This window comes from Alosa pseudoharengus, unplaced genomic scaffold, assembly GCF_046254945.1.
Source record: "Alosa pseudoharengus isolate Yale_2024_CS ecotype anadromous, Long Island Sound unplaced genomic scaffold, YU_APseudo_1.1 YU_APseudo_1.1_scf_2, whole genome shotgun sequence".
NCBI lineage: Eukaryota > Metazoa > Chordata > Actinopteri > Clupeiformes > Clupeidae > Alosa > Alosa pseudoharengus.
Window position 1 is genome coordinate 46,842,479 of NW_027468663.1, and position 26,240 is coordinate 46,868,718.

The 26,240-nt window shown below is 42.8% G+C and overlaps 2 protein-coding genes across 2 annotated transcripts; both read left to right on the forward strand.

Moving 5' to 3' along the window:
• The first annotated feature begins 1,499 nt into the window (after positions 1–1,499).
• On the forward strand, positions 1,500–6,757 carry cacybp (calcyclin binding protein). Its single transcript, XM_076295234.1, has 6 exons — positions 1,500–1,661; positions 2,265–2,472; positions 2,574–2,670; positions 3,194–3,293; positions 6,060–6,154; positions 6,284–6,757. Exons 1-6 carry the CDS (start codon positions 1,644–1,646, stop codon positions 6,441–6,443), a joined length of 678 nt encoding a protein of 225 aa, XP_076151349.1. The 5' UTR covers positions 1,500–1,643; the 3' UTR covers positions 6,444–6,757.
• Positions 6,758–8,882: 2,125 nt separating this feature from the next.
• plk3 (polo-like kinase 3 (Drosophila)) lies at positions 8,883–16,226 on the forward strand. The gene is made up of 15 exons (XM_076295236.1): positions 8,883–9,207; positions 9,987–10,094; positions 10,240–10,356; positions 10,453–10,582; positions 10,689–10,776; positions 10,890–10,985; positions 11,190–11,388; positions 11,557–11,683; positions 11,831–11,937; positions 12,699–12,801; positions 13,103–13,186; positions 13,352–13,514; positions 13,981–14,110; positions 14,389–14,502; positions 14,747–16,226. Exons 1-15 carry the CDS (start codon positions 9,004–9,006, stop codon positions 14,942–14,944), a joined length of 1,968 nt encoding a protein of 655 aa, XP_076151351.1. The 5' UTR covers positions 8,883–9,003; the 3' UTR covers positions 14,945–16,226.
• Positions 16,227–26,240: the final 10,014 nt, after the last annotated feature.

A 26,240-nucleotide genomic window follows, 5' to 3' on the forward strand; every position in this document is an offset into this window, starting at 1 on the left:
CCCATTCACAATACATTCAGATAAAAATCAAGAAGATGATGAGACTGAAGGGAATGAGGAAAGAAATGATGAAGATGGTGAAGGCTATTGAGTGGGATTGTGTGGTTGTTGTTAAATATGTGTGTGTGTGTGCGCGCGTGTGTGTGCATACTGTATATAGTTATATAGTTTACAGTGTGTGTGTGTGTGTGTGCGCGCACGCTGCATGTTCTATATAGTTCTTGTATATAGTTATTGTGCATTTGTGTACGTGTGCATGCTGGATATAGTTATTTTGCATATTGTATAAAGTTCTTGTGGGTTTGTGTGTATGTGCATGCTGTATATAGTTATTTTGCATGTCATATATAGTTCTTGTATATAGTTATTGTGCATTTGTGTACGTGTGCATGCTGGATATAGTTATTTTGCATATTGTATATAGTTCTTGTGGGTTTGTGTGTGTGCAAGCTGTTATATAGTTATTACCTCTGCCAAGGAGGTTATGTTTTCATCGGGGTTTGTTTGTTTGTCTGTGTGTCTGTTCATCTGTTTGTTCGCAAGATAACTCAAAAAGTTTGGGAGTGATCCGGATCACCGTCTGGATCCAGGAGGCGGTTATGTTTTCGCTTGGCGGAGGTCTGCACTCTCGGAGTGCTTTTCTAGTTTTGCATGGCACACTTAATTTCTTAATCTGTCTGTCCATAGGTTAACACTGCCTCCTTACCAGTTTCTTAAAGGTTTTCACCAACTCCCCCCCCCCCCCCCCCAAGTATACATGTTTACCTTGAAAAAACTATTTTGAGCCTGGCTTTATCACACTATCTGCTTTTGTGTGTATGCAAATTAGAGCATTTTTAATGAGATAGGGCCTCATTTGCATATGTAAACATTAAAATATAAAAAACATGCAATACATTTTTTTCTCATTTTGTAATCAACTCAGAAAGTTTCATAGTGTGATCTCTATTATTTAAATGTGTTACCCTATTCACCTGTACTGCCTCGCCTTAATTGCCTATTTATGCTAATTATGCAAATTTGAATTCCACCCACTAGGCCTATAGATGACATTTCTGCAATAAAACTTTAGGGTACTCAACATGGGCCTATGGGGATCACGACTAGACTAAGAAGGTGTTTAGAGTTTTGCAAAGAGTCAAAGCTACCTACGTGAAAACTGTTCGTGGTTTTGCCGAAAGAGTGATCGATTCATGTTCAGGCATGTTCAGGCAACAGAGAATGGGGCTGATTTCACATTAGGCTACTGTGTAGGCCTATAAACTCGCTATTATATCATTAATACATAAATTCTACATGTTCCCTTTTTATTCGCAATTAACATGTGTGTAACGAATCTTATATAGCCTATTTCTAAACGAACGTTATTACTTTGACTGTGGAGAAGCTTTGCTGTTTGCTCAAGAGGTAGAATTGTTCAAAGCTAAAATGGAAGTGTCGATATACAACCTTTATTTTGATACCGGTGTTCACGGAAGTAGTAGAATCGAATCCTTCCAGAAGGCTTGTTGCGGGAAAAGAAAGCGCAAGTGAAGTGACAAGTCTTTTCAAGTCAGAAGTCAAAAGTGAAACACCGGCATTCTATTTTGTGATTTCTGGTGATCTTTGAAATAATTGTTTAGCCCAATATTTGGAATTCCGTCATGGACATGGATACACAGGCAAGGCTGGGATAGGGTCTGATTTTATATTTAAAAACTAGTGGTTAACATCAGGAAGCTAATCGGCTAGCTAACGTTAACCTTGTTTCATTTGACTTGAATGTGTTATTAAAGATAACAGCATGTCTCTATCACATTATTAGTAGACATTACCAGAAAGAACTCGCGTAGCGAAACGTATCCAGGTTGTAGTGTCAGTAAAGGTAACGTTACAACTGGACATTCAGTAAACGGCATGCTAACATGTCCTTACCTTGGGCAAAGAATGGCTGGCATGATGAATATAACATGCACTCGTTTTTTACTTTAGGACTGTACGCTTTGACAGATATTGTGATTTGATTTGCGATATACTTTGTGAAAATCAAGCTTCAGTTCAAAATGTCGCTTAAAGTTGGGCCACTACTGATACGAGAAGAACAGCACTCGTGTTAAGTGATCTTCACACAAGGAGGATGATGTGACAAGTTGAACCATTGGGACAAAGTGCTGCATGGTTGCAGTCTTTGCGCGGCACAAGTTGTGTTTTCTGATTATGCATTGTCGTTGTACAACAACGTGTAAGACAACGAAAAGGTCAATAACTGTAATTTCTTACCACAGATTAAAGAGCTTGAGAGCGATTTGAATGAAGTCCTGCGATTGATAGAGAGTTCTGGAAGAAAGCGGGTGCAGACTGTGCTTAAACAGGAGCAACAGAAGATTGAAAAGGAGCTGGTACAAAAACGGCAGCTAAAGGAAAAGCAGTCTAAACGTGATTCAGGAGATACCTCAACTGTGAAGGGATATACTGTCAAAATCAGTAATTACGGTAATACAGTAAAGCAGTCTTCACTTAAAAATGAAAGCTCTTCATGATAACATACTGTAATATAGCGTTATCCTAGGTTGACTTGTCTTTATTTTTAACAGGGTGGGACCAATCTGAGAAATTTGTGAAAATTTACATAACACTAAAGGGAGTACATACGATTCCAGCAGAAAATGTTGAAGTCACCTTCACAGAAAAGTAAGAATTCATTAGAGTAACATTATCTTACAAAGCTTTAAATGGGCAAGCTCCCCAATACCTAAGTGAGCTTATAAAGTTTCACTGCCCTCAGGTCCTCAGATAAACTACTGCTCTCAGTACCTCAGAGTTGTCTAAAAAATAAAGGTGACTGTGTTTTCAGTAGCTAGGTTAAGTTGTGGAACAACCTGCCTTTTCACATTAGATCCACACCAACTATTGGTGCTATCAATGGCTTTTAAATTAAGTGTGGAATGTAATTATATAGGCTATATATGTGCATATTATTTTAGTTTTATTTCCCTGTTGTGCTTTTTTGTGTCTTTATTCATTTTGTCTTCTATTATCTATTTATTTTATGAGCACTTTGGTCAACCACAGGTTGTTTTAAATTGTGCTATATAAATAAACTTGATTATGACTATTATGCCATCACTTGAACAATATGCTGTCTGAAAGGAGGATAACATGTACTCAGTGTTGGAGGTCATTATATGCTAAGTAATATATGCTATCTTTTCAGGACTTTTGTTCTTCTTGTGAAAGACCTGGATGGGAAAAACCATCAAATGACTATCAACAACCTTTTATGTCCCATTGACGTCCAGGAAAGCAGTCGGAAGGTTTGTTATTTTAATGGAGTATCAAACTTAAAACGTAATATATATTCTTTTCTTATGTCAAGTTAGTACTGAGAATATTGGATCCATATAAGATAAGAGCAATCTGTAAAACTCAACAATTACTCTCACTCTCAAACGTTTATTATGCTCCTACCAAATCTTGTGCAAAGTAATACTACTCAGGACTAATCTACTCTAATTTTGAATTTCCCCTTGGGGATCAATAAAGTATCTATCTATCTATCTTTAGAGAGTGTGGGGAGGGGTTGGGGGTAGGCTACTGTCTAGTGTCTCAGTGGCCAATGTAAAGTTTGGCATTCATGGCTTGAGCACTATATCATAGGACTTATTAAAGGAACACGCCACCCAAAATCAGTAGTAATATATGTTCTTACCCTAACTTTCACGAGTTGAGTCGTACCTCTCCCGCGTCGGTATGTGCACTCAAACGCTCTGGCGCGCGGCGCGAATGTGTTAGCATGTTGCTATGCTAGCGGGCTCTGCCGTGGCCGTAGAGAGAGTAAGATGGCATTAATCAAACACATCCACGTTTTCCCTACTTAAATACAGTTGCACAAGTAGTTGATTAAAAATGTTAGGGCACACAACATGAAACGTGACGATTTTCCAAGCGAATAAACAGGAGAACTACAATGTCTGGCGCAATAGCACTTGGGAGTACTTCGACCTAGGTAGTAATATTAATTAACACCTAATTGTAGATCCTATCCACCACAGAGTTTAGAATCCATGCTTGATCGACCCCTCAGCCTCCCCCTCCCCTCTGAGCGAGAGAGAGGCACACACACTGACGCGCTGATGGGCTATTATTTCAACCATAACTGCATAGCAAAACTTAATCCATCCATCAGCAAAGTTTTTTGACCAATTTTCAAAACCGCACCTGCCCGCCATCTGCTGTGTTTATAATGTATATGGGATGTTTTTAATGTAGCCTGGGATGCGGCGCGGCTGACGTGAGGCTAGAAAGCTCTTGCCTGTTCTTTCTAGAAAGACTGATCCAATGCAGCAAATATATTAAAAGGCTAAAGTCCTACATTGGCTATGTTGTAGCCTATATCCCCAGAATATCAGCAGCAAACTCAGTCTCTGTCTCGCAAAACAGTCTCCAAATAAAACGCACATCGGCCTGTTGCCTAGCCTATTCTGTGTGCCAATATAGCCTATCGTCCAAAATGCTTGATTGCATTGCATTCTCCACATTTTTAGCTAAATTTTCATGTACCACATCAGCGTTTTTGTTCAGTGAATCTTTTATAAATTGCTTTACAATTACCGTCGGGCCTAGGCCTATTGCCAGGCTTGCCTCAGCTTCGGTCACGTCCTTTTACAATTTTATCATTGTAATAAAAAAGGCAATTTGGCACATAATTTCAACATGCTGCTGGCCTACTAATTAATGCCTATTGTACTTCATTTTTTGCAAAAAGAAAGAAATCCTTGATAAAATAACAAGTCATTCACATTACTTTACGCACTGGCATGTCAGGGTGACACTATGACAAGCCTGTTCTGAAGACTCCCATTCATTTTGACTGCATGGGAAGAGAGCGCGTCTTTTTCAGACAGACAGCGCAATTCATGATGATCGGACAAACTAGCGCCTCGATATTAAAGAAACGCCGACTCCATTCATTCCGAAAGTCCACCGCACAACAGTGCAGCGTGCATGTTCACATTATAACCGCCAAACTTGCTTGCTTGCCTTCTAAGTTTTTTCCGCTGTGGATGCTATTAAGCTTGTAGAAGTCATACGAGTCATATCACTCTCTGTCTCTCTTTTAAATGCCTATTCCCTGAAGGCTACAATTACTATGTGTTTGATAGATGAGACTCCCTGGGTTATTTTGTTTCGATATCAAACACATAGTAACTGTAGCCTTCAGGGAATAGGCATTTAAAAGAGAGACAGAGAGTGATATGACTCGTATGACTTCTTCAAGCTCAATAGCATCTTCCACAAAGCATTTTTCCACAAATAATGTTACAGAGTCCATGGTAGGACTTCAGACATTACCACAAAGTAATGAAATATGTGTGGCAGGGCACCTTTAAAGGGGAATTCCGGCAATTTTTCAAATAGATCTCAGTTTTTCGAGGTCACTGAGTACTGTTGGTACGGGGAAAAAACAAAAACAATCGGTTTTACATAGCTCGAGTTGCTGCAGCTAAATCAGCCAGACATCTACAGCGCTACACTCTGGGGGCATGGTCATGAGCCCCCATGTGCAGGATGCCCATCTTGCTTTTTCATAAAAGCACTATATGATGGACACTGCCAGTTTAATCATACTATAAACAAGCCTGTTTGTTAATGTGTGCAATGAAACTTTATCAATAGAAGTTAGAAGTTTACTTAAGTAACCACACTAAAAATGCAATGATGTACTGATTTTTGTCGTTCAAGTTGGTGTGCTTGATTTGTATAAAATACAACTGACTATGCATTTTACGCTGTTTCCTTGTCATTGCATAATATGGCATGTAAGCTGAGTATATTAAGTCAACTCTGCCATACTGCCCAGGTCATAAAAGTGTCTAATATACCCCCTTTTAACATTAGCCAAGATGGAGCTGTGATGTTTGTGCTGATCACAGCAACTCTTTCATGTGTCATGGTACGAGCAATAAAGGCAGCCATCATTTTGTCTGAACATTTGGCTTTTTAAAAGGTTTTTCCAAAGGGAAGGGTTTACCCATTCAAAAACCTCACTGTATGCGTCTCTTAATTTGTGCCGTTCCCAGGTGAAAACAGACATGGTCATTGTCATGTGTAAGAAGGCTGCAGCGAAGAAATGGGACTGTCTAACACAGGTGGAAAAGATAGCAAAAGACAAAGAGTGAGTTACAATTGTTTTGTGTTCTTGTGACAAACTAACAAGATGTCATTATTTCCCTTCAACTTGCATGCTCTGGTGCTCTAACAATAACTATCAAGAAAGGCACTAACACCAACCTGTATCCCTTAGAAAACCCAACTATGATGCGAACGCTGATCCAAGTGAGGGCCTTATGGGCATGCTGAAGAAGATGTACACAGAGGGGGATGACGAAATGAGGCGCTCCATCAACAAGGCCTGGTCAGAGTCCCAGGAGAAGAAGGCCAAAGGAGATGAAGTGGACATTTGAGTGGGCTTCGTAGCCTATACACAACCCCATTTATTCCTGCCCTGGCTCAGACTCAGGACCATGCAGTCAGGCCAGGCCATTCCACTGGGGGCCTCATTCCGTTTAGGTTTCACCACTGCATTGTTTTTGTTGTTTGTTTGCTTTCTTCACTTGGCTTTGTGATTTTGCGGTCTTCTTATGTTCAAATTTGTCCAGTGTGCTTTGGTTACTGGATTATGTACTATGATTTAATTCACCGATGATGGTCATAGATTTGACAATATACCACAGCTTCAAATTGAAGTTGAGGTAATAAATAAAATGGCTCAAATGTGTTATTGCTTTGTGTGTAATTTGGTGTCTGTTCTGGGGTGGGTAAAGTGCATTTTCAAACTTGTCTACGGTAATACTGAATTAATGCTCAGTGGGTAGGAAACGATCCAAAAAGTTTCCTCTGTGAGTTCCAATCAAAGGCACTACACAGAACTCAATGGGCTCTGGGCTCTAGCTTACTTGAAGTCGGCAAACCAATTTCCTGTTTGTCAACAAGCACCTGAAGATGAAGCGCTTCAGTTGTATCAAAACGTGTGCTCACTGAAAATCCTTCCAACAACTCGTCTGACCTGAACCTCATAGAGAATGTATGGTTTATTGTCAAGAGAAAAAATGAGAGACACCAGACTCAAAAATACAGATGACCTTAAAGGAGAAGTTCGGTGTGAAATTGACCTTAGCTGTACTGAAAGATGTTGCCGAGTACTCACATGTGTCCAATAGGCACCTTCTCTCACCCCCTAGCATTCCAAATTACGCCGTTTTTAGCCGAGTAGCTGTGGGGGCATAGCGTAGCCTATGCAACTAAATCGCTATTTTTACACCATTAAAAAGGTTCCAAAATAGGCTACGCTATGCCCCCCACAGCTACTTGGCTAAAACGGCGTAATTCGGAATGCTAGGGGGTGAGCGAAGGTGCCTACTGGACACATGTAAGTACTCGGCAACATCTTTCAGTACAGCTAAGGTCAATTTCACACCGAACTTCTCCTTTAAAGGGACACCAGGCAATGTTTTCGTGTTAATCATCTTCGTAAGTCGGTATATGGTTAAATGACTCATTACAGGGTGAATGAAGACTCGCCTGCCCCTACTGCCTGTAGGAAGAATATCCCGCTTGCAAGTTCAGTGTATCCGACCCGCCGACCTTCAGTCTCACAAAGTCTCAGACATCGCGAGAAGCAGGATCAGTTTACATCCTGCATCCCCAGCACAGAGGCAGGCTAACGAAACGCTAGCGATTGTTGCAAATGTGTGTATAATGGCAGAGCCGGCAAAAAAGCAGCGAAAACCCTTATTGGAAGATGCTAAGAAAAGGAAAAGAGCTTCAGACTGAGCGAGGGCTCGCACACGTATCGACACGTACAGACGCTAGGGAGAGCTTCGTAGAGAAAAACAAAGCAACCTGGTCTTCCATAACACCTCAACAGTGCCACAGGCTGATTGCCTCCATATCACGTCACATTGATGCAGTAATTTGTGCAAAAGCAGCCAGAACAATATTGAGTGTATAAATGAACTATTTTAGATTAAGTTCAAATTAGTTCATTTCTTTTCAAAAGGTTAACATTTCTGTATTATAACCTCCTTATTCTAATATAATATTTACTCATTTTTGGTTTTCATGAACTGTAAGCCGTAATCATCAAGATTACAATAAAAAATGGCTTGACATATTTCACTTTATATCTAATGAATGAACTAAATTGGGGGGGGGGGGGGGGCATTTCCATGATATTCTAAGTTTTTTTTTAGACCCACCTGTAGTGTCACTAATCTCCAATTGTGTATTAAATTGTGCCACCAGGGGGCTCCATACTCTTAGGGAATTTACCAACGTGTGGCACTAGGGCCATTTCCTGTGTAGCATGATTAATGCATTGAATGTTTACATTTAGGTAGAGCTGTAATTTATCACAGTTATTCATCAAAATTGATATTTCATGCTATGATACTGATGAAATAATATTGCCTGTTAAAAAGGCAGATCTATCCCTTTTATGTGTTTTTTACATGAAATTAAGCCTGTACATTAAACTGTATCATTAGCCTACTATTTTCTGTGGAAGTGGGAAGTACCCTAACTATTTCAAATATCTATCAGTAGTATAGGCTTACACGTTCTAAGACAATAAAGTTAAGTCAACATAGTGTTTTTCAATGTCACTTTTGTTGTCCAGAACATTGAATTCATTCATTGACAACGCGTCAGATGAAGGCATAGGTCTACTGTGATTGGATGATCTTTTCACTTCATTCAGTTTTTCACATGCACATCACATGCTGTCTTTGATTTCTGTTTGACTGAAAGCACTTCCAACAAACCTCGTCGGCTCCTCTGAGTCAAGCACCACCCACTTGTCCGCCTACAAACCTGACGTCACCAACAGTTTATATACTTGAGGAATTCCCTGTCTGGGCATGTTTAAGATATCGAGGGCTAAGCAAGGAGGAATAAGTGTAAGGAGAAAGGATATACGGAGTACCTGTGAAGAGACAGCGTTTATTGGGACTCTTGGGACTGTGAATGGATTCTGCTCGTTTCACTACGACACAGCGCCTTTCGTGTCAAATGATGAATCCGGATTTATTGAAACCTTCTGAGCGGACGCACACTACTCAACCACCACCCAAGCCGAACCGGAGTAAATCTGAGGCTACGACAAAGCCTGAGGTGGTGGTTGATGTGGAGGGGAAGAGGTGCTATTACAAAGGAAAGATTTTGGGAAAGGTAGCGTCACTTACATGACTTCATTTTATTAGTATGAGCAGTGTCATGTCCATGTCATGTCATTTTGCTGTTGTTTAACTCTGTGCTCAAATACAATCTAATATGGAGGAATGGAGTAGACTATCGCAATCGTCTAACATTAGATCATTGGTGAAGGTGTGCGCCACGCAGTATTTGCTACCAGGTGTCCGCTAATGACCTCGTGTAGGATATGACTAACCCAAGTTTGACAATGCCTCTCCCTGTCGTTTCCCAACCGGTCCTTGGAATTTGGCTGTAGGCTACCATCTCAGTCATATCATTTCATTGTTTCTATGGAGCGTTTGGTGATTTTGACATCCTCTGCAAATCACCGAAAAAAATAACATGTGACACCATCTTACACCTTCAGTTTTTATTAATCGCAATCAAACACATCTGTATTAAATTGCATTTAAGGTGTAAAATGCGTTATTCGTGTAGAGACGCCGCATGCTCGCCTTTAGGCTACTGCATTCTTTTCTGCTTTAGCCGCTAGGAATAAAACATATTCAATGTATGATCAATGCCTGACCAATGCCCAGTCATTGTAAATACTATACAGAAACGGGTTTCCAAGCTTCATAGTGGTGCCACATCATAAGGCTGATGTTGCTTATCCCATGTGTAAGAACAGCAGTTGTTTTATGCAAAAATAATAATAATAAGCTTACGTCATATTAAATCAGATTGCTCTCAACGATCATATATGCTACAGCTACATCTCATTCAAGTTAAATCATTTTAACATTTTTTTTAAGGGTGGTTTTGCACGATGCTACGAAATGACAGACGTGGCCTCGGAAAAAACATATGCTGTGAAGGTGATCCCGCAGAGCAGAGTGTCCAAACCCCATCAGAGAGAAAAGGTAAAACAATACTGTGGCCCTGCCATTGCTATGCTGAAAACAAGAAATATTTGTTGTTATTATTATTATTATTATTATTATTATTATTATTATTATTATTATTTACTGATGGATGGTGGTGTAATAAAGGAATGTTTCTGTCCAGATCATAAATGAAATTGAACTCCACAAAACCTTACAACACAAGCATGTTGTGAAATTCTCCCACCACTTTGAAGATGAGGAGAACATTTACATCTTCCTGGAGCTGTGCAGTAGGAAGGTATGTGGCTGTCCTTACAGCAGTGTGCTACATTCTTTGCCTGGTGTGTAAAAATACAGCAGAACCCTCATGGATTTCCTTGCTTTGCCTCTGCAGTCCTTGGCTCACATATGGAAGGCGAGGCACACTTTGACCGATCCTGAGGTCCGTTATTACCTGAGGCACATCATATCGGGACTGAAATATCTGCACAATAAAGGCATCCTTCACAGAGATCTCAAACTAGGTAGGTTCACCATGACTGGATGTGTGTGTGAGCAGTGCATGCACATGTCTGTTTGTTCATGTTGTATGTTTGAAGTGACTGGATCTAACCTCAACTGTTCTTGTAGGTAATTTCTTTGTAAGTGAAGGCATGGAATTGAGGCTGGGAGACTTTGGACTGGCAGCAAAACTGGAAACGGCTGAGCAGAGGAAGAAGTGAGTATTGTTGTTATTTATGTATGTACGTATGTTTTGTTGTTATGATTACTTTATGGTTGCCATACAGCCTTGAAGTATACTAACCATCTTTTTATTGTGAAATCTTTTAGGACAATCTGTGGAACACCCAATTATCTTGCTCCAGAGGTCCTCAATAGACAGGGACATGGAACTGAATCCGATGTTTGGTCTCTGGGCTGTGTCATGTAAGTGAGCCATGCAGTTATTTATTACACTGTCCACACACATAGATTACTGACAACTGTTAACATTTCATAAGGATGTGGAAATCAAGATATGAAATGACAGATTACATTTTTGATCATTGGTTTATACGTCTATGTGGAGCAAATTATTTCTACGCAATTCATCCCACACTGGAGTTAAGTCCTTTCTTTTTCTTGGAACAGATACACATTGTTGTGTGGCAATCCACCATTTGAAACTCTGGACTTGAAAGAGACATACAAGTGCATTAAGGAAGTGAGGTACACGCTCCCTCAGACCCTTTCGCCCTCGGCTCAGAAGCTGATCTCCGCCATCTTGCAAAAGAACCCCGCCGACCGGCTCACACTGGACCAGATCCTGACCCATGAGTATTTTACCAAGGTGACTGTTTGAGGCCACTTCCTTTGGCACATCTGTGACTACTTTGTGTTTTCTAAGCACCGTGACACCGTTTCAGCGGTGCAGTGTTTATCTGCGCGTGTGTGACTGCGTCTTCCTACAGTGTGGACGGTCCGTCCTGACTCTTGTGTCTTGCTTTTCCTCGTTCAGGGCTTCACCCCAGATAAACTGCCACCCAGCAGCTGCGTCATGGTGCCCGAGCTCAACCCACCCAGCCCTGCCAAGAAGTTCTTCACCAAGATGGCCAAGAGCCTCTTTGGCAAAAAGAAATCTAAAGGTATGCGTTGCTGCTGCTGCTGCTGCTGCCACTGTCGCTATTGTTTAGCAAGTGACCTTCATTACAAATGGAGCCTAGGCTCTCTGCGCGGCCTCTTGGCTTCCACTGTACAGTTCTGTCTCTGACTGTGTCTGTGTTAACCTACAGTTGAGAAGAGCCCAGCTGAGGAGAAGGATGACATCTCGAAGCTGGTCTCGGGCATTGTGAAATGCTCCATCAGCCGACAGATGAGCATCAAGACAGGAGCAACTGAGGTATTTACCCCCCCCCCCCCCATCTCTAGTTTATTTAATGTGAAGATTCTGTGTTCTAAATCTGGCAATGACTGAGGAAAGTGTGCAGTTGATGTGCAGTTGATTGTGTTCATTCAAGGCGGCATCCATATTTTGTTTTCAAAAGGCATCTAATTTGGTGCCTTCTTTAGAGCAGGTGATGTCTTGAAAGGTGAATAACCTTTGCCATGTATAGAATTATTTACGACCTTTTAAGACGTCGTCTCATTTTTCCGGCGTTTCAGTCGATTTAGTTTGAATGCACTCTGCCATTAAGGCGATTGCATGATCAGCCGGGATGTCTCTGTGAGTGCTCGGGATGAATAATGGAATGTGTGTGAGGCCAGCAATTGTGCAGTAAGTCTTAGAATAGCATTGCGCTGAGCAAATCCAATTTTTAGCCAAGTGATCTATGGGGACAGCACAGTTAATGCCTCAGCCCACACAAGACTCAAGCTGTCAGGTTCACTGCACAGCTAGGCAGACAACAGGAAATGTGTTTCCGTGTTTGTATGCCCTGGCATTTGAATTGCATTAGAACATACTGGGGGATCAAATGACAACCTTATCCTGACCTAAAGGTTGTCTATGTTATTCTTTTAGGACTTAGTAAATAACCAATACAAGGGGATGTTTTTGCTTACTCCTCCACCCCTTAAGAAGTTTCTGGATGTATGGGGGGGGCCTGAGTCATGGATTGGCTTTTCCTTGATTTGTCCCCCTTCTTCCTGCCCTTCCTTCAGGCCCCACTAGCTAGCTCGGGTCCCACGGACACGCCGGCCGAAGAGGAGTCCAGAAAGTCCACGTCTCAATCCTTCAAGGGCACGGTGGCCAGCAGCAATGACGGTAAGCCAGCACAACCAGTTTACTTCCTTTACACAGCATTTTTGTGTTACTATGCTAAAGCTTATGTATAAGCCAAGCCTCTCAGCTGTGAGCTGCAGAGTGACTCAGCAATTTGAAAATAATTTATTTTACAATACATTTTGTATACTGGTTTTAAATACGCTGATGAAAGAACGCCCATAACAGTTTCACCGTGATTAACCCAGTGTGATGCCAAAAATGCTAATTTGGCATGCATTGTTTGGATTCTTTAAGTATTTGTGAGTTGTGGTTCAATGAGGCCTTGTTCTCCTCTTGGTAGCTTGTGAAGACATCCTCACTCCTGCTGCTGTCGCTGAGTCAGCTGTTCGGGTTCTCAACAGCTGCTTGTCCTCCATGCCTGCAGGTTTGTATGCTTCTTGGAAATCACTCAACACTCTTGGCTTGGAGAGAGAATTGAACCTTAATGATTTACATGGAACTTGGGTAATGACCCAAGCAATTTGTTACTGTAATGAACTGTAATTTGGATTTTCATGTAGTTATGTTTATTTTTTTCCCCCCATTTCAGCTTCTAGAAACCCACCATGCCTTTCAAAGCCCAAGCCCTTCATTTGGGTAACAAAATGGGTAGACTACTCCAACAAATATGGTTTTGGTTACCAACTCTCCAACCAGAATATCGGTGTGCTGTTCAACGAGGGAACTCATCTGAGTTTATGTGATCAGCGAAGGTCAGTAGGTCTCCCACATGCTCTCATAATATTGTGTATACTTGATATCCAATAGGTCAGGTGGGAATGGCATTTTAAACACGTGCATATGTGGGCTTTTGCATGCCATGCCTTTCCCCTCCACAATGGGTCAATCTAATTAATCTCCCTCTAGTTACTCATGACTGGATTTACCACATCACGAGCCGCCGACTTAAATCTTTTGTCTCTATTTTTGGCGCTAGCTTTAAAAGAAAACATGCTTTCCACCTCCTCAAATCTCAAATGTTTTCTCTTTTTTTTTCTCTCTCTCTCTCTCTCTCTCTCTCTCTCTCTCTCTCTCTCTCTCTCTCTCTCTCTCTTCCTCTCTCTCTCTCTCTCTCTCTCTCTCTCTCTCTCTCTCTCTCTCTCTCTCTCTCTCTCTCTCTCTCTCTCTCTCTCTCTCTCTCTCTCTCTCTCTCTCTCTCTCTCTCTCTCTCTCGCGCAGGACTGTCCACTACTGTTTAGCCAACAACAAGCACTTCACGTTCCAAGCCGACACTCTTCCAGAGCAGCTGCACGGTCAGAAGCAGATTGTGGAGCTGATGGCCAATTACATGGAGCAGAACCTGATGGAGGTTTGTACAGCTCCCCTGCCCTAGAGATAATGTTACTGGTCACAGGAAAATAATATCTCGGTGTTACTTTTAAAAAGTGGCCAACAATGTGGTGGTCTTTTTTGAAAAAGTTATCAGTTCCATATGCATTTATTGAGAAATCCACTTGGCACTGTCTTGTGGTCCTTTGTTTTTTGTTTTGTTTTTTCCCTGGTATTGGCTTTTCTTCCATTTTGCAGAGAATTGAAACCTTTTCTCTCTGTCTCTCCGTCTGTCTGTCTCTCTCTCTGTCTCTCTAGGGTGGAGACCTTCAGTATGAGGAGCTGCCCCCTCCCTCCGCATCGCCCCTCCTGCTGCAGTGGGTAAAGACGGACCACGCATTAGTCATGCTCTTCAACAATGGCACCCTGCAGGTAAGCCTTTACAGCTGCTCCTCTGCATCTGGCCTCTTCATGCAACCCCCACCCCAAAACACCCCCAGCAAACACTTTGACAGAGCCTCAGTCTTTTTAATGCTTGCATGCTTTTCACATTTACCTGCAACTTCATGATTTCAGTATGACTTTGTGTTCTTTAAAATGGCTAAAGACAAATCAGTTTGACAGTGAATAGTGACTGCTAATTCTGATCCTTTTTTTTTTTTTTTTGGTCCTACAGGTGAATTTCTACACTGATCACACAAAGATCATCCTGTGCAAGGCCACTGACTCGTCCTACTTGCTGACGTACATCAACCGGGAGCGCGTCTCGTACACCTACCCACTCGGCGTGCTGAGCGAGCGGGGCTGCTCCACGGAACTCCGACACCGGATGCGCTACGTGGTCCAGCTCCTCCAGCACCACACGGGCGCCTAAACCAGCGTCTCCACCGCACACCACCACCACCACCTCGCCTACTAATGGAGCGGCCTTCTCCTGACTCTGTCCACACGCCACAAAAAGTCGCTGCTGTCGGCTTCCTCTGGGAGCAACACTCAAACCTCAAGGGGGGAGCTTCCCCTCCGGTTCTTGGCCAGCGTCTGGCCTCTACGGACTACAGTGCACTGTTTCAGTTCCATTTTACTTTTCATGATATGTAGAGTTTTTTTGTTTAGTTTTGTTTTTTAAGAATTTAGCTTAAACATACAGTATGACACACTACTGGCTTGACTCACAGTGCGCACAATGAAGAGGGAAGACAAACAAACAAACAACCAAACAGACAAACAAAAACAGACAAACAAAAAAAAAACAGAAGTATCCTGTGTTCCCTCAGCTGGACTGTTGTGTTGAAATGGTGATACTGACACAGGAGCACACTTCACAGGGCTACAGCTTACTGGCCCGCTCAAAGCCACTTTGCCAATGCTATGCAGAAAGCCTTGGCTTTTATCCACTCTTTTTTTTCCACTTCTCTTTTGGGATTGTACTTCACGTAATGGTACACATCGGTGAAAAAAGAGTGATTAGGTGCCAAACTCTAGGGTTTTTCTTTCCTTTCTTTTTTTTAGGATACATTTTAAAATCCGAGAAGTGGATGGTCGACCATGGTCTGCAAATGACAGAATGTCTTATTCAACTTTTGGGAAGAGCTGAAATAAGTGCCTTTTGGAGGGATTCCTGCTTGTGCAATAATCACCCTTCTAAATCGGAGAGACAAAAAAAATGAGAGTGGGAAATATGCGGAGGAGCCTTTTTTGTTTTCTCTCTTGCTTCAGATTTGATTTTTGCAAGCGAATGAACAAGCACTACATTACCTGACATAAGCTGTGTGCTGTAAACAAGGTATTCTACTGCAGTAATCTCAACCATTTCAGAAGGGTGCACATATATATCTTGTACCTCCTGCTTGGTTTACCGTCCGTCCTCCACCCATGGTAATACTCTGCAAAACTGTGAGTGTACTGTAAATGTTCTAGAACTAATGAGTATTGTATTCAGAATCCCAATATTGTGAAAGCCATTGCCCTTTCAGAAAAACAAATCTTTATTTTTTTGCGTGGCACATAATGTTGTCTATTTATTTTTATTTATACTTTTTTATTTATTTGTGTAAATGTATACAGTGTTGACACGGGGGGAGGGAACAATTCAGTATGTTCACCTTTTATGTGTTTGGGGAGAATTAGAAATAATAAAGTACATTATTGTAAAATGACTTCTCTTTGCTGTCTTGAGTTTTCTTCTGAAGGCCTGGTGTAGGGAGTGTGTTGGGCTGAGTAGAAGCTTAGCCTGGGGCTTTGATATCTAGCTCTGAATGCTGCCACTGAGAAGGCCATTTCTGCTGGGTCACAACAGTCAGGTGGAGAGAGAGGGAGAAGGTGTGAAAAGCTATTAAAAATAAAAATTGATAGAAAAAATACTCTACTTTCATGAAGATGGTTTGCTGGTTCTTGAGGAGTCGTGCTTTGTCCACCTCTACTCTTAGGGCGTTTTTTCGGCTGGCAGAGAACGCGTTCTTGAACTGGTTCCATTCAGAATTCTTTGATACTTGTCAAGTGAACTAGTCCACATTTTCACCAGTTTTGAACCGAACCTAGGGTGCGTCATCAGCAATGGGTAATGAGATGCTAAATGGGACAATTATAAGTATACTCTTTTGATCCTGTGAGGGAAATTTGGTCGCATGTATCCCAATCTGTGAATTAGTGAAACACACTAATCCCGACACAGTGAGCTGCCTGCTACAGCGGCACTCGGGGAGCAGTGAGGGGTTAGGTGCCTTGCTCAAGGGCACTTCAGCCGTTCCTACTGGTCGGGGTTCGAACCGGCAACCCTACGGTTACAAGTCCGAAGTGCTAACCAGTAGGCCACGGCTGCCCCACATATGAACAGTTGTCCTGTAAAAACAGAAAAACGAAATTAGCTGTGTAAAATGCTAGTTAATGTCTGTAGTGGCAACAGTCGATCTGGACGGAAAACTCATGCCTTTCAGCCTTCTCCCCTCTGAACGGTAGAATGGCACGCCCACCAGTTCACAGTAAAAAACAACAACTATTTTCTGGTTCAAGGTCAGAACCAAAGTGCCACGCTCCGAGTCCGAACGTTTTTTTTGTGTGGTCGAAATGCTCCGAACGGTTCAAATGTTGGTTCGCGAATGGTAACGGAACCAGTCCTCGGTTGGTGGAAAAAGGCTATTAGAGAAAGTGACTGAATGGAACCGATTTCTCCATCCTCACTCATAGTATGTCCCATACACTATAGCCACAGTGAAAAGGGAACCATTCTGGAAGGTGGCTACGGCAAAGTCATCTGTTGCAGAGTCCAGTAAGCCGCGACTAGCCACCGTGAGACTCTGGTCTCCGCTCTGGCCGATTACCACCTGGCAGACCAGCTTGTAGCGCGGGGGGCAGGTGTCTTTGATTTTACTTCGCGCCAGATCTGCGAGGATTTGACTGACCTGCCCGCACGTGTTCTGGCTGTAGCGCGCTCCGTCTAGATAGCTGTCCAGCGTGGCCTGAAGAATCTGCTGTGTCTGCTTGGCGCTGAACATGCTCCCCGGGTCAGGGCCCATTCTGTAGGTGTTCTCCGTGCGGATCTCCTGCACAGGCTGAGGGAGCAGCAGTCCCGAGAAGCTGACCCGTCCACCGTGCGCCCAGGCGCCCACGGACAAGCGCTTGGCGAAAAACACGGAGTCCCGGCGCTGGAAGGGCGAGGCCGGGTAGCTGACGGCGGGGCTGAGGTGGGAGGCGTCCGAGAGCCTCCTGAGGAGCAAGGCCGGAGGTCTGGAGGGGAACGCATCCTTGGAGTGGTCGCGCGAGCTGCGGCGTGTGGAGACGGACGCCCTGCGTAGCCTCTGAGGCCCGTCCACCACCTGGTCATAGTTGAACTGGGCGAGTGTCTCCTGAGAGAGAGGCAGAGTCTGGGAGTTCATGACACCGGTGTCCTACAAAGAGAAGGATTCATATGGCACACATGTTTAAGGAATTCTAAATTGATTAACTTAGTCATTTAAGGAATAAGATATTTTTGATGTTTCATATTCATAGTTCATAGAAATGCAGCCAAGAAGTGAAAACCCAATGACTCATTATTGTTACAGAGGGACTGCTAGACAGTAGCGTTATATTGATAAGTTTATCTCACATATTAGTCATGTCATTGTTGTGAATCATGTTTACTCATTTGGCGTTCAATTTAAGAGGGTTTTTTTCTGGTAAAGTGACCTCTGTGCTTCATCTCACTCCTTGTTGTGAAAGCCTACCCTTCCAGTCTTGGGGAATTTCCCCCTTGGCTGCCAAGTGCTCTCTTCTTAGTATGTAACAGCCATAAACAAAGGCAAAAACAGGCTCATATTCAGAGCTGCTTCTCACACCATTGTGAGAGACGTAAATGCTGAAGCACCCGCTCTAAAGTCCATGCTTCTAGCCTGACAGTATCTCAATACAGCTTCAGCCTGGTTTAACCCTGCAACTGACTCACATTCTTCAGGATATGCGCTTGAATGAGAAATAGTTTGGATTCATGTCATTTTCAAAGTGTTTCTCAACATATCGACTTGCCATGGTGGTTAAACTAACCTAACTGTAGAGCACTTGAAAAACATGTTCTGTCAAGTATTGGTCTGATAAAATCACACAGAGCAAGCACTTACTTTTTCCACTTGAGATCAGGAAACGTGAAATTCTCAACTGTGAAAGTTGTTCCCTGGGCAGACTTACACCAAGTTACACCAGGAAGCACATATTGCTACGAATTTAACACCACCAACTCACTCTTTCATATAAAACGACATATATCACTAAAAGTGGCAAAGTCTAATACCCCTGAAAACATATAGCCTACTGAAAAATTAGAAATAAACCGATTTTCAATTTTCCCTTCAAACCCCCCTTACGTCCTTTTGCCTTTACCTTACCTACACAAATGATTCAGTCGTTAAGAGAGAGAGCCTTGAGTGTGGTCTTGCCCAGGACTTCAACGGTAACACTAATCATGACAGTGTCATAAGCCACCAGTGCTAGTTATCAGATACAAACAACCCATTATGTGGGCTTTTATTTCTTTGCTAAGAGTCTGCCCGTAAATTATTAGCAGAGGGGCAGCCCAGGGTCAGCAAACATAACAACAGCTTGAGACTTGGCAATCATTCACATGGAGCTTTGTAGCTCACTCTATAGACAAACATCTTCCTTTCCTCCTCACATGCACAAGGGAAGCGGCTTGTTCCATTTCAGCCAAATTTGGCTTCCTATCATGGATTTGTTGAATGATGGGAAATAAGGGAAGCCAGTGTCTGATACACACCCTCACACTCAGAGAGGGACAGGCCTGAGTCACACACCTTGGACTTTTCACTTTATGTAGGGATTCATGAAAGCAAATAATAGGCTGATTTTAGCAGTCTGCTTCACGCTGAGTGAGATTGAGAGCAGGTAATTTGTTATGCCGGTAGGCAAGTCCAGCCAGGGAACCATCTGCTGACGGTTTTAACTGCAGGCGAATGGGGAGGTTTAAGTCTCTCGGTAAGGGCCAAACTCACTAACAGAGATGGGGGGCTGCTACCAGAATACAAAACACTTACTTCAATCCAATTAAAAGAGTGCACGCTTGTGTGAAGTTCTGCAGAGTCAGTCATCCCGAGGGGAAACGTGACTTTAGATTTCCAAATGAATTAATCCCTGCAACCTCAGAGACGAGCCTCTGACAGCTGTTTGTTCCCTCTGCGCACAAAAGCGGTGCACACTGTGACGTCAAAAACGTCCAGGAGAAACAGTCAAGTCGGAGAGTGGTTTTCAATTAACTCTGCATAATGACTGATCCTATCTCCACACATTCACAGGTAACTTGTTGTTCATTTCATTTGTGACTTTGCCATAAAGTAAATGTGCTGGCTGTATGAAAAGGCACATCAAATTAGAAAGATTGTTCAGAAGACACTCACTCCATGAGATGATTTACTGTGATTGAGAGTGGCCTGTCATTTTTAGCATGTAACCACTAACAGAAGAGAGGAAAGATCACAGGCCCGGTCAAATTACACATTAAACATTGAGACGGCAAGTCTAGGCTTGTCTGCAGAGAGTGACACGGATAGATACACTGGCAAAGGGTTCTCCATCATAAAGACGGAAGACAGATATTGAGCGGTCTTTGAAAGGGAAAGTGTCATAAATTAAGACTGTTTATACAGTTGTTGTTGCCACCTTGACTCAAGAGGAAGAACTGTAAATAAATTAAACAAACAAATAAAAAAATAAAGCCACAAAACAAAACTAGGGGGAAAAGGTTTTCAGCTAATGGTCAGTTATAAAGGTTCTTCAAAACATACTGTAGTGTTACAGCTACATCTGAAGAGCTGAAATAACAGAGTTTTTTTCCATGACACAGGTGAGCCTAAGGGCTCTACAGTTAGCACCTAGTTACAATGCACCTCACTGCTCCGGATGTCACACACACTTACGGGTAAGTGGGTAGAAAACGTACATGGTCACTGGCTGCCTTTGAGGCTGAGCTGGGAGAGTTTCAGTGTGATCTCCCCTTCCACAGGCTTTCTCAATTCAGTGGGATTCAGTGAGTAGTGCTTTGTTTGATCAACATTAGGCCTAAACCATTCTTTTATATTAAGGGGGCATGCAGTGATATGTCTTGTATATTCATATATTTGTATATTCGTCTTATAACAGATCTTACATTATTGTAACATTGTATATAACTTCCATTCTTTTTTTTCTCAGAGCCTCTATTGTCATCATTCATCATCATTCAGATATCCCTTATACCAGCTTTTGACACCATTTAAGCAGACCTTTCATTCTTCTAGCTACCATCATAAAATATTTTGGAGTTATACACTCAACTGAATAATTAAACAAGTCAGTGTTGATTGTGGATGATAGCATCACCCGCAATGTGATCTTACATAATATGTTCATCTTCCCTATACCCATCCTCCTTCAATGGGACACGGGGGTTTTACGTCCACTTCTACCATCCTCACACTTCTTCCCAGAGTCCTCACAAATCTAGAGTGGGAAAGAATAGAGAGGGTTCTTCCTGTCCTCTGTCGTCAGAGCAGTGACATGCCTGCTGACTATCTTTTCAAATACCCTCTTGCTTTGACCTCCTAGGGTGGGTGTTCTTATATGTTTTCACATTATGAAGTGATACATGTGAATGTTATTCCATTGTACACACAGCGTACTCTGAGGGGAAATATCTATACCTTTGTACGTCCACATTGGGAGGAAACTGCCAGACTCTTTTTCACTCATAGGAGTTAAGAGCAGAGTTATCCAACCCACGCTTTCCAGCGTCACACATTCCTTTCAGTGTCATTTTTATACAGGCAGTTGTAGCTAAAATTGAGCTAGCTCAAATAGAGCTCATGGCCAAAAAGTACCCACTGAAGGATTTAAAATTTCATGAATCTGACTAAATTGTTGTTTGAGAGAGAGAGACAGAGAGAGAGAGAGAGATGGAGAGAGAGAGAGTAGTTGTGTTTTGCATAGAGATGAATGAGACCCTGGGCTCGTGACTAATGTTTGTGCTAAGACTAGATTGCTGATGTCACTTGCTTGTCCGTAACTCCATTGGCCGCCTCGAAAAAAAGAGATGATTCACTTGAGGAATAACGTCAGACGAGCCCACAGGATGTGTGCTTCCTTCTTCATTGGGTCCCTCGGGTTTCCTCATCAAAAGGGGCCAAGAACGTCTTCCTTCCCTCAGGAAGGGGGCAGGCGGGGGAGGGGCGCTACTCGGGATAAAAGTATAGGAGGCCATGTGGTCCGGCTGCTTGGGTGACATGTTCCTCTCCTTCCTCTGTGAGTTAAAGACATGTTTCACTCAGTCTAATTCCAACCAGATGAACTAAAAAGCACACACACACACACCACAAATGACTCACAAGGGGAGTTCTAACGGAACTGTATGCAGCCCCCCCACCCCACACACACTTTCTCTTTGAAGTTCAAACATGTACTATTTACATACAGGCTATTCTTCTTACTTAAACTCCTCTGTTGAGTCTTTAACACAATATTTCCTAAACCACAAGTCCTACACATTTACCTCACGGCACTCATGGATACAGTCACTCTGTATAGCTAGAAAACCCTGCAACGGAAAAATCAAACTAACGCTAGAGCCACATGGCTCAGCTCTGCTTTTAATCATTAACCTCTGCATTCTCAACCCATGTGGGCCCTCCCAGAGCCAAAGAAAGCCTTGTCTGCCTGGTTGTACAGCTTCCTCTGACAAAGACCACGCTTGTGTGTGGGTGTTGGGTGTTGGGTGCTGGGGCAAGGGAAGGGAAGGGAAGGGAAGGGGGTCAGGAGGCTGGGCAGGCGCTGACACTGACTTCCTCTGGCCTAAAACACAGGGCTAGGCAGAGCTCTGATAAGAGTTCATTGTGTGTGTGTGTGTGTGAGAGAGAGAGAGAGAGAGAGAGAGAGAGAGAGAGAGAGAGAGAGAGAGCACTGGCCCATGGGAAGTGTTTTATAGGAGCACCTTTTTTTTTTTGGTGTGGGAAAAATAAAACAACAACATTTTACTAATAAATACTGAAGGCTTGTGTTGGCCCCTGGAAGAGTAGCTTCGCCCCAGTGCCGGATGTCCTGATAGCAATAAAGGCCCCCCATTCATACGTATAGCTCACAGGAAACAAAAAAGTCCATGGAAAATCACCTGCCTGGTCTAAAAATACACAATGAACAATGAATCAGATAAATTCCATTCATGGTGAGACAAAAAGAACTCTCCACACAGCATCGCAGAGTGAGATAGGGGCCTCAGATTTAATATCATACACTTCTGTCTTCCAGGGATAAGCGTCCTGATGTGTCAGCAGCAGTGGCGTGGCAAGGCACAGACATTAGCTAAATTGAATCAATATTTCAGGCAAGGTGTCTCTGTGCCGTCCAAGGGTGTGGACACCCTGTTCTCACTTGCCGTGCCAAGACGGTGGACTTCCCGTCAAGCACGGTCTCCTTTACAGTGGCCCACGTGAAGAACTGAATGTAAAGCACCTGAAAGACATCATGACTGAGTGTGAGTAAAAGTGAGAGTCCTTTACTGTAAGCCACTGGTGCCTGAAAGAAGGCTAGGTTCACCTGTAGTGCTAACCTCACAAATACAAAATGTGCTTGTCATCTTGAAAGTGTGACTTGATATCTCACTAACTTTTTCTCATTGTCTGAGCAAACAGTTGGTGTCTGATCAAACGCCCATGTCTGTGTTTTCCAGCTTTGATCTTAGGCCTACTGCCCACCCCCACTTCCTACAACACGTCCTAATGCTGAGAACGTTGGAAACCAAGAAAATGATTCATTGGATGCTCTGCTAATGATCTTCACTATATGGATGGAAAGAATCAGATCAGAGTCAGATCAAGTATTATCTGTTGCCAGTGTTATCTGCTGCCTACGTTGGTAGTGTGGTTGTGTTTGACGTTGTAAATAGGCATTGTGCTGTGCTACACGGAGAGTTGGTCTCATACTAGTTATTAATAATTACTATCTTTCCTTCTCCGCCACATTCTTCATTCACCAGCTGGACAAACAGTGGATCAGTGACGCAGGCGGAAATGTGAGCAGCATTCACAATGAGATACTTTGATCATCATCAGTACAATGCAGGGGCAAGGTGAGAATGCCACCGTGTCTTAAAACACACACACACACACACACACACACACACACACGCACACACACACACACACACACACAAAGACTCTTTCTCTCTCTCTCTTTCTCTCTCTCTCTCTCTCTCTCTGACAAACACATACACTCATATACAAACAAACAAACAAATAAACAAAGAAAATAAATGGAAATGTGGACATTCATGTTATTCCCTCAGCAGCATGTAGGACCCAGTAAACGTCAATAAACGTCAAATTATGAATCCTGGCATATTCTGGTATTTTGTGTACACCATTTATATTACTGCAGAAGTCCAAAAGCTGTAGATGGCTGAGCATTTTCCTCAGTTGTTCTGTAGGCTGTGAGTCAGCACCAAAATAAATTGCTGGGTTTAAAGCTTAAGTGATAAAAAGAGCACTGAACCTGTACAGACCCAGAAAAAAAGGAAAACATTGCATAAAAAGGAAGACAGTAAAGCAATCAAACCGTCCATTAAAGTTAGTGTAATGTCACTGAAACGGAATGCTCTCCCAATCTTCCACTCTCTTTTTCTCTGTCTTTCTTGTTCTCTAACTAGCCTACCAGCCTCCTCCCCCCACCTCTGTCTGTCTCTCTGGCTTACACCTCTCCCCCTCCCCTCAGTGCTCTCTCCCTCTGTCTCTCTCTCTCTCTCCCTCCCTCTCTCTCTCTCTCTCTCTCTCTCTCCCTCTTTCTCTCTGAAACCCAAATAATAATAAGCTGCTGCCAGAGAGGCATTCCAGGCTGGGCAGATAAAGGGGAAATTCCCACCGTGCTTGGATCTCTTTCCCGGCTGAGCTGCACTCCAGCTGCATGGCAGCTCAGCTCAGGCCCAAAGTATGCGTCTGGAGCAGCGGCGCAGCACATAGTAGGGGTCCCACCAAACAAGCAGATTTATGTTGCTGCTGCGTGTTTGGACAAATCAAGGACTTTCACAGCCTCGTCTCATCCCTCAGTGTGTGGAATGTGATTTACTGACTTATCTACAATAATGTTTTAAACCATGTCATCGTTGTCTCCTAACTTGTGTTTCTAGTGAGGGGAATTTTGATGTTTTTGTTGTTTCCATGGGTTTCGATTGTCGTTGCCGTTAGTGATATTGAGACACAGCCAGTTCCACAAATTTGTCTGCAAAATAATGGGATTTGTTCTGTTGACTATGAGGCTGCTTCAGAAGCTGACCGTTGGCTACCTTTAGCTTGTCTTGAGAGAGAATCTGACCCTGGCGCTGGTAGGGTACAGGTGCGCCCTGTGGCCGAGGCATGTGAGGTCATAAAAAAGATCCCTGAGGATGGCTTTTCAGTCAGGGAGCCACATGCGGAGACCCCAGGAGTTCAAGCACTAATCTGTAGAGCCAGAGCCTCTGAGTGTGAGTGAAAAAAACATTCACATTTCTTCACCAAGAGTGAATAGAGCACATAAATAGCATCCTACAGCAGTGCTGTTTAACTCATTGTTGGTGTTAAACAGTCACAATGGAGATAGCCTGTCACTGCACCGTGGTGAGAGGCAAATTCTTCTTCTTAGTTTGAACATTTACATATGAATGGGCACATTTCCCTTATGATGGATTTTACGGTACCCACTCAACAGAAATGCAAAACAGGGATTTACTGCAAGTGAAAATGGAGTTGACAGTTACGGCTTAAGTCACCGAAGACGAAAGCGTGTCTGAGGTAAATTAAACAGAGAGCCACCTGAGTGTTTCTCAGTAACAACTCGGCATGGCGCCATGTCCCAGCGTGCTGGGGAAAAGCGTAGCTGTGTGACGATCATGCTAGGCTTTGAAATGTTTCCTAGGAATCTGCAGGCGTCCCCCTCTCTCTCCATCTTTCTTTCTTCTTGTTGTTGTCGAGTCATTTTGAGATTTCAGTTTTGGGTGCATGCTGTACGATTGAGGAAAGCGTTTGAAAGGGAAACTGTGATGAGAGAGAGAGACAGAGAGACAGAGAGAGAGAGAGAGAGAGAGGTAAGTGTGGGAGGGTAAGCAGCACGTTTCCCTTAGTCAGAGAAATACCCACAATGGTTTCTTCCTCCATTCGTGTGCTTGTGTGTGTGTGTGTGTGTGTGTGTGTGTGTGTGTGTGTGTGTGTGTGTGTGTGTGTGTGTGTGTTTGTGTGTGTGTTTTTGTATATGTTGCTCTGGCAATGACACAGATTTGCTCTTTTGTTTGAGCGTTGGAATATCCAAATCCTCCCCAACAGTTCCCTATCACAGTCGCTTTATTGCCGAGAACTATGGCTCAGTTGTCTATATAAAACTCCCCTGCTATATGCCCACTCTCAGGCCAAAGACAAATACTGTAAAACGCTTATGTGTGTCTACCTAGGACTTTTTGCGTGAGACCCTGGAATGTGGAGACCCCGAAATATGGAAAGTTTAAATAATTGTTTACTTTTGCATCATACACTCTTGCAATTGTGGAATGGAATGAATCAAAAATGAAATAACAGGATATGCAATGAACTACCAATGGACTGAAGGATTGTGTACAATATAAGAAATAAAAGCAGTTTATGGTATACATTGTATATACTTGTATAAGTATAAGTATAAGTATATATACTTTTTTG

What these genes read in the sequence shown, in the direction of transcription:
- cacybp (XM_076295234.1), top strand. An exon ending in TGTCAAAATCAGTAATTACG is followed by an intron (nt 2,473 to 2,573) that starts GTAATACAGTAA and finishes TATTTTTAACAG; the next exon opens with GGTGGGACCAATCTGAGAAA. An exon ending in TCCAGGAAAGCAGTCGGAAG is followed by an intron (nt 3,294 to 6,059) that starts GTTTGTTATTTT and finishes TGCCGTTCCCAG; the next exon opens with GTGAAAACAGACATGGTCAT.
- plk3 (XM_076295236.1), top strand. Translation starts at nt 9,004, where the DNA reads ATGGATTCTGCTCGTTTCACTACGACACAGCGCCTTTCGTGTCAAATG. An exon ending in AACCCCATCAGAGAGAAAAG is followed by an intron (nt 10,095 to 10,239) that starts GTAAAACAATAC and finishes GTTTCTGTCCAG; the next exon opens with ATCATAAATGAAATTGAACT. An exon ending in TGGTCTCTGGGCTGTGTCAT is followed by an intron (nt 10,986 to 11,189) that starts GTAAGTGAGCCA and finishes TTCTTGGAACAG; the next exon opens with ATACACATTGTTGTGTGGCA.